The 18,152-nt window shown below is 36.5% G+C and overlaps 1 protein-coding gene across 1 annotated transcript in view; it reads left to right on the top strand.

The window, feature by feature from the left end:
• The window catches only part of dync1i1a (dynein cytoplasmic 1 intermediate chain 1a), a gene marked incomplete at its 3' end in the record, with an annotated part of 71,443 nt that overhangs the window by 4,426 nt on the left and 48,865 nt on the right, over positions 1 to 18,152 (top strand). Inside the window, exons 4-5 of the mRNA XM_081376599.1 lie at positions 1,699 to 1,758; positions 3,642 to 3,757. Coding sequence (XP_081232725.1) covers positions 1,699 to 1,758; positions 3,642 to 3,757 — 176 coding nt within the window. The remainder of the gene's footprint in view (positions 1 to 1,698; positions 1,759 to 3,641; positions 3,758 to 18,152) is intronic.

An 18,152-nucleotide genomic window follows, 5' to 3' on the forward strand; every position in this document is an offset into this window, starting at 1 on the left:
AAAAGTCAATGGAGGAGGGGCTTCACTACGCCGATTAAACTTAAGCTTTTGTAGGAACATGGTTTATCATTTAATGAATCGACAGCCCTTCAGCCCTACATTAATCTTAAACATTTGTTTTGGATTTATCTAATTTAAGAGTTTACGCCGAAAAAAAATTTTGTTTTATAAGAGAAGTCATGGACAATTGCTTAACATGTATGATTCAGTTTACGACACTTCTCATTCATTTCTTCAGTATCCACAAATTCAATTTCAAACAGTCCTATTCTTCCTGTACTGAAAGAAGTGAAGTCTTTATGAGTGAGTCATTGAATCATTCAAACATGTCATGAACTTTTGTTCATCTTCGAAACACAAAAGAAGATCGCTTTGATGAAAACGGAGAACTTTCTTTCCCTACATTGAAAGCTACGCAACTACCACTTTAAGACTAAATTAAATCTGTTCATCATATAAAGCAATTATGTCTATTCAGAAAACTTGGACTTGGACTCCACCAGTGGCATTATAAGAACAAAAAGGTACACACACAATGAAAGGTATGCATCCAAGCAAAACCGTAACCCAGAATCTCATGAACCCCTTTGGAGGGGTTGTATTCGCTCCGCTATTAAAGTCAGCGCACACTGTATTTCATTGGCAGTTGAAAAAAGCAGAGTAGTTTAGGTCGTTCCCCCCGGTGTGACTGTCTGATGCCTGCTGTCACCTTGAGCCTTGACTTCAACAATTCCTCTTGCATGGTTAAATTGGAGCCATTTGCAATGATGTGAATGACAATATGGTTTTTTAAATGTCATCACTGGTAAAACAGAGTGTCAATTTGACACGCTACCTCTCTGACTGTGTAAGTTTAGTGGGAAAAAAATGTTAATAGGCATGTTTGTGACTTGTACTGAAGGTTGAGGAAAAAAGTTTACAAGGTCAACACCATTTCATTACTTGTTCCTTTATAGGATAAAATATTCACGCTTTGCCTACAGGTTTTGTGGGTTCTGCTTTTATAGAATAGGCCTACAAATACAGAATATATTCTGGCCACCAACCAAAACATGTCATGTATGAAATGTTTTGTTTATATATGCATCTGTCTTAATGTACAGTATATCTCACTCTGTGAAACATATACTGTTTTTGTGTTTGTTTATCTTTCTACTCAGCTTAATATTGAGCTTATGAACATAGCCTTTACAAACAAAGTACTGTCTGTGGCATTTCTATGCCATACTAATAAAATCAGATGATACTGTAAATTAGGCACTAAGCAATAGATTATATTCACACTAAGTGAAAAAAGCAGTATTTTCTTTGCAATAAGTGTAAATAGTAGATGCATTAATATTGTAGCTTCAGGAAGACTTAGTGACTCATATCTTCCAATAATTTAACATCATTTTAATCTTCTACCATGTCATACATGCCAATTCTACCATCTATCCTTTGGAAAAGTGCATAAACATGAGTATCTTATATGTACATGACGCTTAAACCTCCTTAGCATTGCTTTGAACTGCATCCCTGTGTTGATTTGATTGGTCCTTTCACACTGCTCTCCTGGCTTGCATGCGGCGTGTTGTCTGATGGCGTGTGCTATGATATTTATGTTTGTGTGTATGATGGTGTTGTTTCTGCTGAGGTTAATCTTGCATGTTTTCTCCCTCCTGTCCCCTGCGTGACACCCCCTGCCGCCCCCTCCAGGACCTTGCAGTGGGACACTGACCCCTCTGTTCTTCAACTGCAGGCTGACTCTGAGCTCGGGTATCTCCTCCTCTCTGTCTCTTTCTTTCTCTTTTTTTATGCAAATCTGCTGACATTTTTCATGTACAAACATTTTTCAACACGCAGATGTGTACATGCATTTCTTTGGACACCTACAGTATTGGCTTTTTCACATTTAGTGCAGGAAAATGTGATTGAATTCTTCAGTTGGAATTTGGTTAACAATGCAAAATTGCCATTCAAATTTAAAAAGGAAGTGGAATTAAAATGTAAAGAATATAACTTAGAATGAAACATTTGAATGCAAAGAAATATGACTACTTTATACAAATACTTTTTACAGCAAACGTCAAGATCAAATTGGCTTGACAAAGACTTGTTTGAAAGTTTAGATGGATGAATAGATAGATAGATGGATGGATGGATGGATGGATGGATGGATGGATGGATGGATGGATGGATGGATGGATGGATAACAGAGATGGATGGATGGATGGATGGATGGATGGATGGATAGATAGATAGATGATGGATGGATAGATGCATAGATACATAGATAGATATTGTGAAATATTATTACAATATTAAATATTACATTTTAAAATGAATAGCAGGTTCAAAAGAACAGCATTTGTTTTGAAATAAAAATCTTTTGTAAATTATTAATGTCTTTACTGACACTTTTCGATCAATTTAATGCAATGTAAGTTTTATTGACCCCGAACCTTTGAACAGTAGTGTATATATTTCATCATATTCAGTAAATTAAGTTTTGCAAGTGTTAAGACATTCATTGAGTCAGCTCTATAGAATATTTGATTCTGATTGGTCAATCATTACTTTGAGTATAGGAAAATATTTTTGTTTAATGACATAAAAATGTCATGCAAATCAATGCCTGTTAGAATAGCTAATAGGCATCATCTTGTTATAGATATAGACTGAAATAAGAATGACCTGAGAGGAAAGTATTATTTTTATACTATATATTGTGAGCATAAAACTTTTGAAACATGGTTAAAGGCTCAGAAGTTACCAGTTAAAAAGCAAGGGAAATATATATATTGATATAGATATAAAGAACTGCATGTTGATTAATAATATATTAATTAATATTATAATATTACAGAGTTAAGGCCATTTACACCAAGAAGGATAACTATAAAGATAACTACATGTTTATTTTAAACGTGCGTTACATATTTGTTTGTCTGCCGCTTTAAATGATTGAGCTCATTAAAGCAGGATGGATTCTGATTGGCTGTCAGTGTTTTTATTGTTCCAACGATATCGTTATAGCTGTGGCGTGGACTCTGCTAGTCTTTTATATATATAGAAATATTTTTAGAACTATATCTTTATTGTAATAGTTATCATTCTTGGTGTGAACGGGCCTTTTTTAGACTGATTGTGTTCTAGTACCCTTCTATTTCTCATTTCTTTGTACATTGATAATCTACATTTACATATCTGTGCGTGTGTGTGGTATTTCACTGCCTTTGTACTGTAGCGTACCATTGTGTATGCAACCTTTTCTTTGTTCCTCTTGTTCTCCGTCATTCTCTTCATTTCTCCTTCTGGCTCGCTCCCTCTATCTCATTCCGCTTTTCTTTTATGTTTGTCAGGTTCAAGTGTTTTCAGCTGGTCACTCTCCAGCTGTGTGCCCAGGGCTGTGTGTGACAGTGATTGATGCACCATGCTATGTACTGAGAATGCTTTAAACATTAGTTCTAGCAGTCAACCGAGGGTCATCCAAACTTACAATCTGTTCATAGACCTGAATAATGAGCCCTACAGCATATTGGCTGTAACATTGTATTTTGTCTTTGTGATGCACTGTATGTATTTTAAACATGCATGCTAGTGTGTGCACACGTGTGTCAGGTTGCACGACATTCATAGGCCGTTTTCTTTCTCCCCAGACGGCGAATGCACAGATTGGGACCTTCTAAGATAACTCAGGTGGATTTTCTGCCCAGAGAGTTGGTTTCCTACTGTAAAGAGACTCAGACACCACTAGCGGCTCATCAATCTGAAGGTAGATCGTTACAGTAATATTCTATACGTTCTGCACTCTACAGTGTTGAGGATGCTACTTTAAAGGGGTGGTTGATTATGATTTAGCTTTTTTTAACTTTAGTTAGTGTGTAATGCTGCTGTTTGAGCATAAACAACATCCGCAAAATTACAATGCTCAAAGTTCAAAGCAAAGGGAGATATTTGCTTTTAAAGAAATTGCTTTTTAAGGACTACAACAAACGGCTGGTAGGGATTACACAACATTCCTCCCGGGTTAGTGACATCACTAACCCTAAAATTTACATAATCCCCGCCCCCGGGAACGCGATTTATAGATTATCAAGACAGAATATGCTAATCAGTGACTAGAAGATAACTACACATAAGCTACATAAATTCAACAACTAATCATTCAGAAATGTTCTGTTGCTTCTACATGTTGTCTTCTTGAGTCTCTCCATCATTGTCTGACTCTGGTTTTAACATAAAAGGCTAAAAGTTTTTGAAATTTTCAGTGCATGTCTGTGTGAGGAGGTAATTGAAGCTCCGCCCCCTGTGCCGGGAGCAGCAGCTCATTTGCATTTAAAGGCACAGACACAAAAACGGTGTGTTTTTGCTCACCCTCAAAAAGTGACAGCTTTAGCATGCTATATAAAAATATCTGTGGGGTATATTGTGCTAAAACTTCACATACACACTCTGGGGACATCAAAGACTTATTTTACATCTTGTGAAAAGGGCATCATTATACCACCCCTTTAACTAAAGATTTCACTACTAAAATATTCTGTTCTATGCGTTAACTCAAATTAATTTGTGAGTAATTTTTGAATGAGTTCATTTACATGCACCTTCTGATGAACTGATTCACTGAAATGAATCTTTTTAGGAGTGCCCGTGTGATTCAGGTTCGTTCAGCTGTGAAGCTGCGTGTGTAATATAACGTGACACACTTTAAAAACAGCACTTTATCACACTGCACCGCTGCTTCTTTTAAAGCTATATTATTTTGAAAGGAGCTGAGCTATTATCACACTAATGAAAAATGTAGTTAGCAGCAGCATTGCTTTTAGTTAATTATTCCCCCAAAAACAACGCTATTAATCAATTTAAGTTTTCCAGCCAACTACAGTGTGAGGTCATAACCTATGCTTAATTCAATAAAAAATTGATGTAATTAAAAAAAAAAGTCCTGTTGTTTTATAAGCACCATTTTAGAGTTGGAACTAATTGCTCGTTGTGTGAAGTGATATTTATGTAGCGCAAAATCAGACATTTAATTACAAATGTACATGTACTCGCCTTGTCAGTCATTGTTAAGATCTACAATAACTTACTTATGTAGTTTTATCTGTACTCAATCAAAATAGGCAATTTGGGATTTCATGGTAAAACAGCTTAGGACAAGCTCGGAAATTGAAACGGGCTGCTCAGTGAAGAGCTTTGATTTTCATGGCTGTCAGGTGGGCTGTCATCCTGACCGCCTGGTTCCGTTGAGGAGCTCCAAACCTGCGCAGATTAAGATTCATTTGACCAGCCGCGGCCTCCATTTCCTGAGAGGGGAGCTGGGGGGACGGCTTTTTTGAAAAGAGATGCCTGCCCATCAGTGGCTCTGCTTGAAATGGCAGAACAGTAATGGCATTGAGTCAGGCTTTAAGTGGATGCAGACGGGTAATTCAAGATGGCTTCTATCATCAGAACATCACTTGGAGTTGTGCCTGCGCCTCTGCTGAGGGCTACCAGTTTACTTTCGGCTTTCTGTTGAGATTGTTGGGTCCGCTATCTGTTCATGTGCATGACATTTTGTTTTTCAAATGAACTATTCCTTTAAAGTCAGGACCTAATAATAATATTTATTTATTTTTGTGGGCAAGGACAGTAGTTCATATTATTTCCTTGCCCTGCTAACATATTTACCACATAAATAATGCTTTTATTTTTTGCATTTTTTTTTGCTTAAAAAAAAAAAAAAAAAAAAAAATAATATATATATATATATATATATATATATATATATATATATATTATAATTATATATATAATATATATATTATTATTATTATTTTGTATAATTGTTTAAAAAAAAAAATGTTCAACATTTTTTTTCGATTTTGCATTTGCAGTAGTAACTTAAAAATATTGACATTTTGAAAGTATTTAAGTTATATATAAAATTATATATATAATTTTATCATTGATATTTTATTCAAGATTTTTCATTTGCAGCAGTAACTTGAAATTATAAAGCTTAAATATTTAGAACCAAAGATATATTATTTAGGACAGCAATATTCAAAACAACACTGAAAATGACACAAAAACATAATAACAAAAAGTATGACTTTAAACGGTTAAATAATAACCTCATGTAGCACGAGACCGTATTAATAAAACTCCTCGAGTTGATTGATTTATGAAATGTGAAAGTGCTTAATCAAAGCCACTTTTGCTTGTTTGTAAAAGAATAATGTCAGGATATTTCTCCTTATTAATTTAAGTGTGGTTCCTACCACAAAGACTTCTTGGCTTCTACAGTCGCTAACTCGACACAGCTCTCGGCGCTGAGCGCCCTCTTCCACAAGTGTACTCTAATGTACTCCATTGGCTTCAATCATATATCTGAAACCAATCATATTTAAAGCATCATATTTCAATTACATTTTCTAAATTTATAGCCTTGTTAAAATGAAGCTCACATAGAGCTCGGCTAATTTGATTGCATCCCCCAGACTCGGGAGCCAGGCCTGGTATAAAATGCAGATGGTTTGAAAAGCACCCTAAACATCTCCATATGGACGGAACCCCCTAACAAGCGGCTTTTGGTGCATTTGCATAACATCGCTGGTAGTCGTGATGTGAAGCACATCTTTTGCTATTTGGTTTCCTCTTTTTTGCAAGCGGTGCACAAAAAAACGAGTATTTTGTGACACACAGGCTTTATCTCGCTTCTCTCGTTCCCCTCAAACTCATCTTCTTCTTTTTTCATCTGCATTTCGCACCAGAATCCCTCCATCCTCTCACGGCTCCTTGATCCCTACGTTGGCAACAGCTGCTTGCCATGTGATTGGAGACTTCCTGTCATTATAACTGATGTGTTTTTATTCTTTCCACTTCCTTGAAGCCTGATCAGAATTAAAATTGCTGGTGGAATTTCCTGTCAAGGCAGGTCATTTATTCAGCAAGTGCAACCGCTGACAAGCCTTTGATTGGCCGTTGCCCTTAGCGCTCGCGCTCTGTACAGTTTATTTGTTTTTTCCTCTCGGCCTACAGATGCAGGCTGGGCTCACAGCTGTCTGTAGGTACAGGTTGTGTGTGCAGGGGAGACCCTGGCCCCGTGAGACCTCTCACAAGAGAGAGAGAGAGGAAGGTTTAATAGGTCTTTCCACCACCTGCTACAGCTTGCATTCTGTGTTTGTTCAGGCCGGTGTCGAGGTTTGTCCATTGATTGGTGAAACTAAGCAGATGCCTTTTTTCCTTTTCTTTCTTTTTTCCTCTCTCTTAGTTGGGGGGGATCCAAGAACTTCAGGTGTTAACCCCCCACCCACGAGAGTGCACTATAACACTGTCAGGAAGGCTCAGTGCCTGCAGAGACCCTTGTACCAGCATGTAGTTTAAGCTCAAATTCAAAAGACTTACTATAGTAAAAGATGCACATGGTTAAATGTCTCCTAAAGGCATTATTTAGCTATTTCTATCGTATATAGCAGTTGTCGGTTTCATTTTATGTGTGATACTTTAAAACTTATAATTGAGAAAGTATTGCTTTGCAAAGACCTTTACTGCTACTTTATTTGTTAGGCCGAGTGTCCACCAAAGCGTTTTTAGACAGCTGAAAACGCCTAGCTGTGGGCGCTTGAGAACGTTTTGCCAGCGTTGCGTTTTTTTTTTCAGTTGAGACACTTTGCTTGCTATGATAGGGAATATCCGCGAAAATGTTACTAGTAGTATCTCATTTCACACATATTTTGTTTCTGTGTTGATTCTATATTAAAATGTCGTTTCAATGTAATGTATTTTCTCTGGCTCTTGATTTAAATGATTTTATTTCGTTATTATGCTAGATGTTGTCATCTGTTGACGTTGTACAAGCAGAATGTGGCAATTGGTCGGTGTGGTATTAATCCCGCCCCTCTTCCACTGTGATTGGACGGTTTGGTAAAAAGTGACAGTGATGAGCGCTGCGTTTAACCCAAAGTTGAACATTCTTCAACTCTCGGCGACCTGTAAAAAACGCAGAACGCTCATCGTTTCAGCGTGAAATAAAAGGCTCAGTGACTCGTTACTGTTAAAAACGCGGCGCTCCCATTGAAAACAATTGAAAAAATACGCCAGCCGCGTGAAAAAACGCTTTGGTGGACACACGGCCTTAGACTAACTAAACTTTAATACCTGTATTGAGCATTCTTTTCCATTATTACACTATCGTTTAAAAGTTCGGGGGTTAGGAAGATTTTTTAATGTTTTTGAAAGAAGTCACTCATGCTAACCAAATCTGCATTATTTTGATCAAAAATTCTCTATTTTAATATATTTTAACATATAATTTATTCTTGTGATGTGAAAGCTGGATTTTGAGCATCTTTACTATGATCAGAAATCATAATATTTAAACATTTCTTATTATTATCAATGTTGAAAACAGTGTGCCGCTTAATAATTTTGTGATGAATGTGATACTTTAAGATTCTTCAATGTATAGAAAGTTCACAAGAGCTGCGTTTATTTAAAGGTACTCTATGTAACTTTTGGCCCTCTAGCTGTTAAAAACAAAACTGCATGCATTTTGCAGAAGAACATTGTTTTGGTTGTGCTTCGGCACTCTGCGGATGAAAATGGTTTTCCTTCTGCTCATAAAACATTCACTACCATAGATATAACCAGTTTAGATTGAAAGCTTTACCCAATAAAAACCAGCACACACAGCGCTACAACAACTATAATGAAATGACCTTTTATAATAGATAATGCTTTACAATGAACTCTGTTAGAGAGCTGCATTTGGCAATTTATCCGTTCAATAAAATACCTTACTCCCCTGTTAAGTAATAAAAACGCTTCGCTTTTACAACATTTTTAAGTCCCTCAGTTCTCGCCATCTCTGAAAAATCAAGTCAGTGTTGATTCTCCTTTTATTATGAGCTCTGTTGCGTTAGTGTTAGTTGTACATTTTAATTTTGAACAAAAAAATGTACATGGTACACCTTTTAAAACAATCATCTTTAACATTATAAATGCCTTTACTCTCACTTTTGATCATTTTAATGTATACTTGCTGAATAAAAGTATTAATTTCTTTAGAAATTTTTTAACAGTATGTTCTTTCAATGTTATTTTGAGTGCCATTGACTTTCATTGAATGGACAAAAACCTGACCCTTTTTAAAATGTAACAGTGCAGCCATCATCCTTTTATTCAAACCAAAACAGCAAGTTTTAGGATTTTCAGAACATCAAAAACGAGATGTAAAATGAAAGAGAAATACTTAGGATTCTAGGCTGTCTAGGTCACTAATCAGTCAAATTTGTGACACTAATCATGCAAATTCCTTTGTACAAAAGGTCAGAAAATCTTGCTTTCTTTGAAGTTTTTTTTTTGTTCAGAAATATTTGATGTTTTTGTCTCAACGCCCTCAGTCGAAGAGCCTTGGCATGTGTTTTGTGTTCATCAGCTGGTTGTGATGTTTTGTTGACCCCAGTTTAGCCCGCGATGCAGGTTTAGTCTCGTGTTTCCAGCAGTATCTGATCCCTTGATAGATTTTCGCTGGTGGTCTGGGAAAACCTGATTGAAATGAATGTCAAACCTGTTAGCCAATGGTTAATTCGTGGTATAAAATCCTTCCAGATCTCACCATCAGAGGCAAAAGACCTTAAGATGACATGATTGTGAAGCAACAGCACTGGATGTGTGCAGAATGTAGTCATGACTCAGCAGAACTGGTCACTCAGGGGTCGTGACCCATCTGAACTTTTGACTCCTCTGAGAAGCCTATTCTCTCAAGCTTTAGTTTGTCTCACATCAATCTAAATGTGTGTGACTCTGTTTAGGGAAATTTAATTTAATGAACTGTCCGCTTCCGTCTCGGCTTTGCTCTAATGAATATGGGTAGTGTGATAAGCGTCCAGGTTCTAGTCTGTTGGTTGGTCAGAGATCTGTCTCTGCTAAGTGTACATTGTTCTTCACTCAATCGAATTACTTGCCAATCACTGAACGCCATATTCAAGGCTCCAGTGGGCTCTCGGCGACATAATTTGTATGAAAGAACAGGCTTGTAATTCTTTAAGGGTTGATGGGAGTGGATAGCATTGCAAAGGCATGGCTCATCCACTGGACAGTGCGTTAAGGGGTTCTGGGAAAGTTGGCTATCCAGTTATATATACTTTCCTCCGGTTCTTTCTCATTGTTGGTGCAACGTTTCACACTGCATTTTTGGAGAAAATGACCCCTGAAAATGTGGCATCCATGAGTGGAGCAAAGGTAGTGATTCAATGTTAATCTGTTAAAACATTTAAAAAAGAATGCGTTAGATCTTTTGAGTCACTGTGTTCTGAGTGGAAACAGTTTTTCATCCAAAAGGATAGTTCACTTATATTATTTACTTATTTTCGTGTCATTTTAAATCTTAATGACTTTCTTTCTCTGCAACTCCAGACTGCCACACAATAAACAACGAAACAGAAAAAAGAAAAGAAAAACTTACAACAGTAAATTCTCGAAACAACAAACACTAAGTGAGCCGTGATTATGAATAGGTTCTTTTTAATGAGTCAAAAAGTCTAAATGATTCATGAAACCGCCTCACACTTGATTGGAGCCAAGCCGTTTGAATCAGTGAATCGTTTAAAGGGATAGTTCACCCAAAATGTTTTATTTTATCATGATTTTCTCGCTTTCAAGTGGTTCCAAACCTGTATGAGTTTCTTTCTTCTGTTGAACACAAAACATTCACATAGTTTTATTTGAATAAATAATAGTATTATAATAATAATAATGGTATTTAAAAACATTCACATATTTAAAAAAAAATTCTAAACATTTTATTTTGGGAGCCTTTTTTTTTTTTAGTATGATGCCAATTTTGGGTCAAATATTCTTATAATCAAGGGTCTTCTGATATATCACACATAGTCTTCAACCCCTTTTCTTGTTGCAAGAGGGCCGATCAATAAAATGTGGTCCAAATCAGCAGACCTCACATCTACAAGTAAGCCGTAAGACTTAAAAAGCCTTCGCAGGCTCTACCGCTAATTACCATCGACCGATAAGAATTGTTACTGTTAAAAAAAGTCCAAGTGTTTCAGCTGTGCAAAGGCCTTATGCCAGATAACGAGGCCTAAGGTTGGTTCAAAACTATAGAGCTTAGCTGCAACCATTATGACACTGAATTTTGTAATTTTTGTATTGCACTCGGTCCTGGAAACAATCTCAAGGAAGTTGAACCGTTCAAAAGGTCATGGAAATGATGTGGTTCTTTGTTTCACACAATCTCTCTCTTTCTCTGTTTAACGTGCACACGTACATTTGTGTGTGTGTGTGTGTGTGTGTGTGTGTGTATTAGGCTTCTTTTGCTGGAATTTTTCAGGGCCATTAGCTCTGGGGGTCTCCAGTGGGAAGTGGTGATTCACTTTTTTACAGTCACTTATTTGGTAAACTTGTGGTGGTCCTGTAATGGTTCCTAATTGCAGGCAAACTGAGTTCTAACTAACTGCTAATCTGAAAGACATTACAGAGACTTTGCAGAGACCACCGTAACCAAGCTGTTGAAAACAACCCAGTGAATGTCAATTGATCCCAGCCGAGCATATTGACTCAATTAATTAATCGTGTTATCGGGTCAATGTTTGACCACTGAATGTCTCGAAGAGTTGAAATAATCATAGTGTTAATGACAATGTTTATTAACAGTCAGGCTAATTTAGATTATAATGATTTTTTTCAGGTCATTCAGAGTCATATTCACCTTGAATGATGCTTTAAAGGGGGTCTAATTTAACCACTTACGAATATTTTGTGTTCTGGCACATGTATTTAATATCACTGCGTTGGCTGGTTGAGAGAGTGTGTTGCAGTTGGCGTCTTATATATGGCAGTTTTCAGAGGACCTCGTGATAGTTGTAGTCAAGGCTTTTGCCCATAGCCTTGCCATTCGGCACCAGCTCCCCCTCAATCGCTGATGTCTGGGTTGAGCCGGGCGAATGGGTCACATATGGGAGCGCTTCATGCCGGCGTGTTGTTTTAGCTCTTTTGTACAAGAGAAAAGCTGAGGGTGTCAGTGTTCACAAAACTAAAGGTTAGCCAAAAATTCGCTTTCATACAACAGTGGTTGCAATTTTCCCTCCATCTCCGTCATGTCGCATTTAGATACTGTTACATTTACTCTCTTTTGATCTGCAATGTCAAAATTAATTGGTGGCATTAGAGGGGATGTCTGTCTTTTCTCCCTTTGCTGAAATGCTTTGACTTTGAATTCATCGCCATCATCTGACTCTGGTTTCAAGCCCAAAAAAGGCCTGAATCCCAAATGGTTTGGATCGAGGCGGGATGCCAGTCAAAAAAACCTGATATCAGACAATACAATGTCTTTCACAGTAGGTGGACTATGCCAATCTGGACCCAGATGATTACAATTTTCCTCTCTTACCGCCACCTAATAAGATACATGAAACCACCTCAGCCAAAAATACGGCCCGTGTCCACGGAGCAACTATAATAATATTTGCCGTCTGATGTGTGTTGAACATCAGATGGGATACTGTTTCATTCCTTTGAACGGTTAAACTTTTCCCATGTTGCACACAAAATTTGCAAGTCCAATATTCCCAAGGAACTTTCTAGGATCATTGTAAAGTCAGGTGAGGTCTGGGTGGTCCTAGGATTGCTGCTCCAGAGGGTTTCTATTATTCAAGCGTTTCAGTTCTACACACACACACAAATAAAATACAGGAAAAACACCAATATTGTGAAATATTATTACAATTTAAAATAACTGTTTGAATATATTTTAAAATGTCATTTATTCCTGTGATGACAAAGCTGAATTTTCAGCATCATTACTCCAGTCTTTAGTGTCACATGATCCTTCAGAAATCATTCTAATATTCTGAATTGCATCTCACACACACACTACCGTTCAAGTAAATTCTACATCATATATATATATATATATATATATATATATATGAAGAGTTCAGATGCAAAAGCCTCTAAGTGCCATCTGAAATTTTCTTCTAGAATGATCATTTTTATCAAGCTCGTATATTTAAGTTCAGTAATTTCACTTAAATGACAATTCATAGGTAATTTTCTTTGCCATTTAAATGTAAATACTGAACTTAAATATACAAGCTTGATAAAAATTATCATTCAAGAAGAAAATTTCAGATGGCACTTAGAGGCTTTTGCATCTGAACTCTTCATATATATATATATATATATATATATATATATATATATATATATATATATATATATATATATATATATATATATAACATTTCAAAAGTCATGTTTACCTACAATAACCTTGTTTACCTTTGTTTGAGGTGTATCAGATTAAGCAGCGAAATTTAGCTAAAGTAAATTTAAATATTTAGAGATTATATTTATAAGAAAGTTACATTATGTAATAATTTATTTGCTGCAATTTTATGGAACAAAATTCTTGTGAGTGATTGAATGAGTTGTTTTGGTTATGTCCGACAGGGGACATTAGGGGGCACTCTTAGCACATCAACGTAATAGAAACTGCAGAAGCCTTCAGACTTTTGCTGCTACGAAAAACCATGAATTGTGTACTTACAGTAAAAACATTACTACATCATATACTTTATTAAATAATTTAAATGTCATTCCGGGTCGTGTATTCCAAATAAGTGTGTTTCACTGCTGAACGATATAAATTGGTTTGTTTTATCACCGAGCTTGTGATAAATTTCTTGTTCTTAATACTGAATGAAAACATGACTTACTTGAGACAAATTTATCCAAGTGCTTAAATTTTGAAATCGAATCATTTTAGCCAATATGCCATTTCTGTTTTGTGACTTGTTGAAAAGTGGGTTTAGCTCATTGCTTGGGTTGAGTTGCTCATTTTGACAGGCTAGGGTTTGGAAAGTTTGAAGTCATGAGGTTTAATCATGCTCTGTGGCCAGTCTGTGCATGGCGTGGCATGATGACTCCCTTAAAGATGTGGTTCTGGGAGCAGGCCAGCTTCACTGGCACCACATTTGCGGGCCAGAGACCCGTTGCATAATGTAGGTTCATTACCAGACCAGAGTCTTGGTAGGTCAGGAATACGGGATCTGGAACAGTAGACGCTCAGTAAAAGGAGGAACTAATCATTTTCATTAGCGTTTGTGATTAATGTCAGTGTGATGCTGCAAGGGATTCATTTCACGTCACGTATAGAATTTAATTGGCAGGGATATTTAGGCAAACTAAATACCTGGAGGTTTTGGGAGGTAATAGAGCTAAATAAAAATTACAGCATTGTTTCAGTGGACAATTATTGTGACTTATAGGTTGAATAAAAGAAATATAATCTGTGTGTGTGTGTGTGTGTGTGTGTGTGTGTGTGTGTGTGTGTGTGTGTGTGTGTGTGTGTGTGTGTGTGTGTGTGTGTGTGTGTGTGTGTGTGTGTGTGTGTGTGTGTGTGTGTAAAACTACGTTGTGGGAGCCAAATGTCCCCCACAAAGATAGCAATAACAGTAATTTTTGACCTTGTGGAGACATTTTTGGGAACAGCTTATAAATCATAGAGAATTATGTTTTTTGAAAATCTTAAAATGCAGAAAGTTTTCTGTGATGGGATGGTTTAGGGATAGGGGATAGAATATACAGTTTGTACATTATAAAAATCATTATGTTTATGGAAAGTCCCCATAAAACATGGAAACTCAACGTGCGTGTGTGTGTGTGTATGCATGTGAATGTGTGTGTTAAAAAATACCAAAGTAGGCAATCAACAACTGCCAAACTAGTTAGTTTAGTTTGGTCGGATGGTTAATGGAAGCCTAAACCAGTATCTAGTTTCTTATTGTTGGAGTTAGTAGTTTGAAATGCCATTTAACAATGAGCTAAGTATCATGTCCTGTTCTGATTAGTTATCAGAGTGTATTTCCTAGTTAATATCCATTTACTACTTCTGATCTTGATTCATAACACTATGTGGTAATAACTGTTTGAAAATGACAATAGTTGAATCTAAAATATGTACTGTAGTAGCCCTAAAATATATTTTAATATTGTTTTACTGTCAAAGGACTGCCAAAAAAAATCAAGTAAAATGTGAATCGTTTAGAAATAATTTGGACTTGAATTAATTATATCAAAGTTCAACAAGGAGAGGTGCTGGCACACATAACAGTCGAAGATTTCTTACAAAAAAAAAACTTTATTTAGAGGCCAAATGCTAAGACATTCGATTTACATCAACGACAACACTGATGACAATATAAATCAGAAACTTTTCGTCTTTGCATTTGGCCTCTAAATAAATTTTTTTTATTTAGGGGCCAAACGATTTGTCTGACAGACTTAAAACCTTCAAACTTTTAAACTCTCTCTCTCTCTCTCTCTCTCTCTCTCTCTCTCTCTCTCTCTCTCTCTCTCTCTCTCTCTCTCTCTCTCTCTCTCTCTCTCTCTCTCTCTCTCTCTCTCTCTAAACATCAAGCTTTCTCAAGCCAATGTCAAAGTTTGTTTTTAATTACTCCTGAAAAGATTGTCTAATTAACCATAGAAATGGATTAAGAGCTTATGATGACAAAAGTTGGATCTGAAATATGTACAGTACAATGTTTTTCAATATTTTTTTGCTATCAAAGAACTGCTAATAAATTCAAATTAACTATATAAATGTTCACACATTATAAAATGAAGTTCCATTACAATAATGGGAATTACTATTACTATATATAGTCAAATACAATGAGAACTGTAAGATGTTGGTAACTTCCCCAAACACACACACACACACACTTACGCATTATTTGAAATATTCAGTCCGAATCTCAAATCTAAAAGATTTCCTGTGCACGTTAGCAGCGCTTCAGAGCAGATATCTGTTCAAAGTGTTGGCTTTCTTTATCTCTCCCGACTCTGAACATTTCCAGACCCCAGAGTGCGTCTCGGTCTCTGAGGGGAAGGCAGGTCTGATCCGCGCGGCCTTGGGCTTCAAGATAGCGGTACTCTCAAAAGCACTTCATGATCAATCTCAGCCGTTTGTCATAATGATGTCATAATGATGACAAATGACAATGATGAGGAAGGCCAACAAAAGGCCGTGCCCAAATGTGAAGTTGCTTTTCCAGTAAAGAGTCAAAGCATTATTCGCCACAACAGCAAACTTTGAAGATCCTCAGAAGAGGAGAAGAAAGATAAGGGTTGCTATGATTTATGTGAATGGTTTGATGATGGTTTGTCATTGTGCTATTGATTCATTCATCTACCTCTCGCTGAAGTTTGAGTCATTATTATTATTTTACATTCTTTCATCTAGCAGAGCCAATGATGTGCAACTAATTAGCAGTGCAAGTAGAGATTTAGTACATACATATATTATGGGAAACTGTAAATTGGGTTGAAATGATAGTATAGTGTAAAAATTATTGTATAATAGAGAGTGTGGTTCAGAAAAGTAAAATATGCAGTGCAATGTTTATAGTACAAGTCAAAAACAATATAATTGGTTATATAAACTACCATTCAAATGTTTGGGGTCGGTAATAATTGTTAATGTTTTCAGAAGTTTTCACCAAAACTGTCACCAAGACAAAAATTGTGAAATATTATTACAATGCAATATATTTGTTATATATTTTTAAATTGTAATTTTTTCCTGTGATGCAAAGCTGAATTTTTAGCATCAATACTCCAGACCTCCAGACTTCAGTGTCACATGATTATTCAGAAATCACTCTAATATGCTGATTGGCTGCTTAAGAAACATTTATTATTATTATCAATGTTGAAAACACGATTCTTTGTTGAATAGAAAGTTCAAAAGAAGAGCACTTATTGAAAATAGAAATCTTTTGGAACATTTTAAGTGTCTTTACTGTCACTTTTGATCCACTGTGTGTGTGGGTGTGGGTGTGCGTGTGTATAATATTTTTAGATTATTATAATGGGTCTATGCTTGGGGTGAGATGTTATGATTTTACTTTTGCACATTTATTTGCACTTTTTATTTTCCTTAATTGTAGCTGCAGGGGCATGGCATGGCTGGTTTGTCAGCCATCCGTGTGGTTTGTCGTTATGAAATGCAAACGCAGTCTCCACAGCCGTGGGCTTTCACACACACACACAGCTGCAGGAGGCCGAGGAGAGTGTCGGCTCAAGGACCTGACTCCACTCTGGCCTGTGCTCTGTGTGTTTGATGAGCAAGTAGCCAGGAGTACAAGTACTCTCTCCACAGCTTTTTTCCATCTGATTTCAGAAGACTGTCTGACACTCTGTGTGTGTGTGTGTCTGAGTGAGAGAGACGGGAAAAGGAAAGAGAAGAGCTTTTGTTGGCTGGATGGGTCACAGTTTGCAGACTGCAGCGTGTGCGGAATCTATCATCGTGGCTCAGTCCAGTTTGATGCGACTTATTTTCCTGTTACTATTTTAATATTTGCATTGTAGGTTGAATTTGTTCCATTTGCATTATGTGTATGCATGTGGCATTCAGTACATTTGAACAGTTTTGTATTTCACCAAGGAATTGAACCGTGTTGCATTGCTAGCACCAGGTATAGTTACTGAAGCTGAAGTGTGTTTTTGAAAATATTAAAAAATTAGCTCTTAAACTGGTATACGGTATGCAGAGACAGCAAGAAACGGATAGGGTGTTTTGGAAAACATGTTTATCTGTTGAGTGACCTGAATCCAACACCATGAAGTCAAAATTGACTGTTTATTATTTATTATTTTATATATTATTTTTTAATATTTGCCTATTTTTATGGAATGTTGCAGTATTTATTATAAATTATTTATCTGTTCACATAATAATTTTTTTTAATTCATGTGTCCTCATAATCTTTAATCAAAGTAACTTTCCCTCTTCTCTTCTCTGATGACGTGTTTTCTGTCGTGAGGGCGGGGCAACCTGTCACTCAAATCAGATCGACCAATAGCAAACCACAACCATCCAATCAATTCCCCATGAACAAAATCAAGTTCCGCCCAACATTTTTTCTCGTTCGAGAAGCCATTTCACCTGGATATACGTCGCAACAGGGAAAAAAGACTATCAAAACTTCTGTAAATGGCGACTTAATACCAGCTAAGACAAGCAAACTGGCTTAAAACTAATTTGTGTCAAAGTCAATATGGCATCTGCCCTCACGAGGTCGATTAGTGTGTGAGAATGTGATTTTGAGGATGTTTTTGTGCCATGCAGGGGTGCGATAGATAGATAGTGTTTGTCTCATGTG

This window comes from Scardinius erythrophthalmus (genome assembly GCF_964197995.2).
Source record: "Scardinius erythrophthalmus genome assembly, chromosome: 10".
NCBI classification, from domain to species: domain Eukaryota; kingdom Metazoa; phylum Chordata; class Actinopteri; order Cypriniformes; family Leuciscidae; genus Scardinius; species Scardinius erythrophthalmus.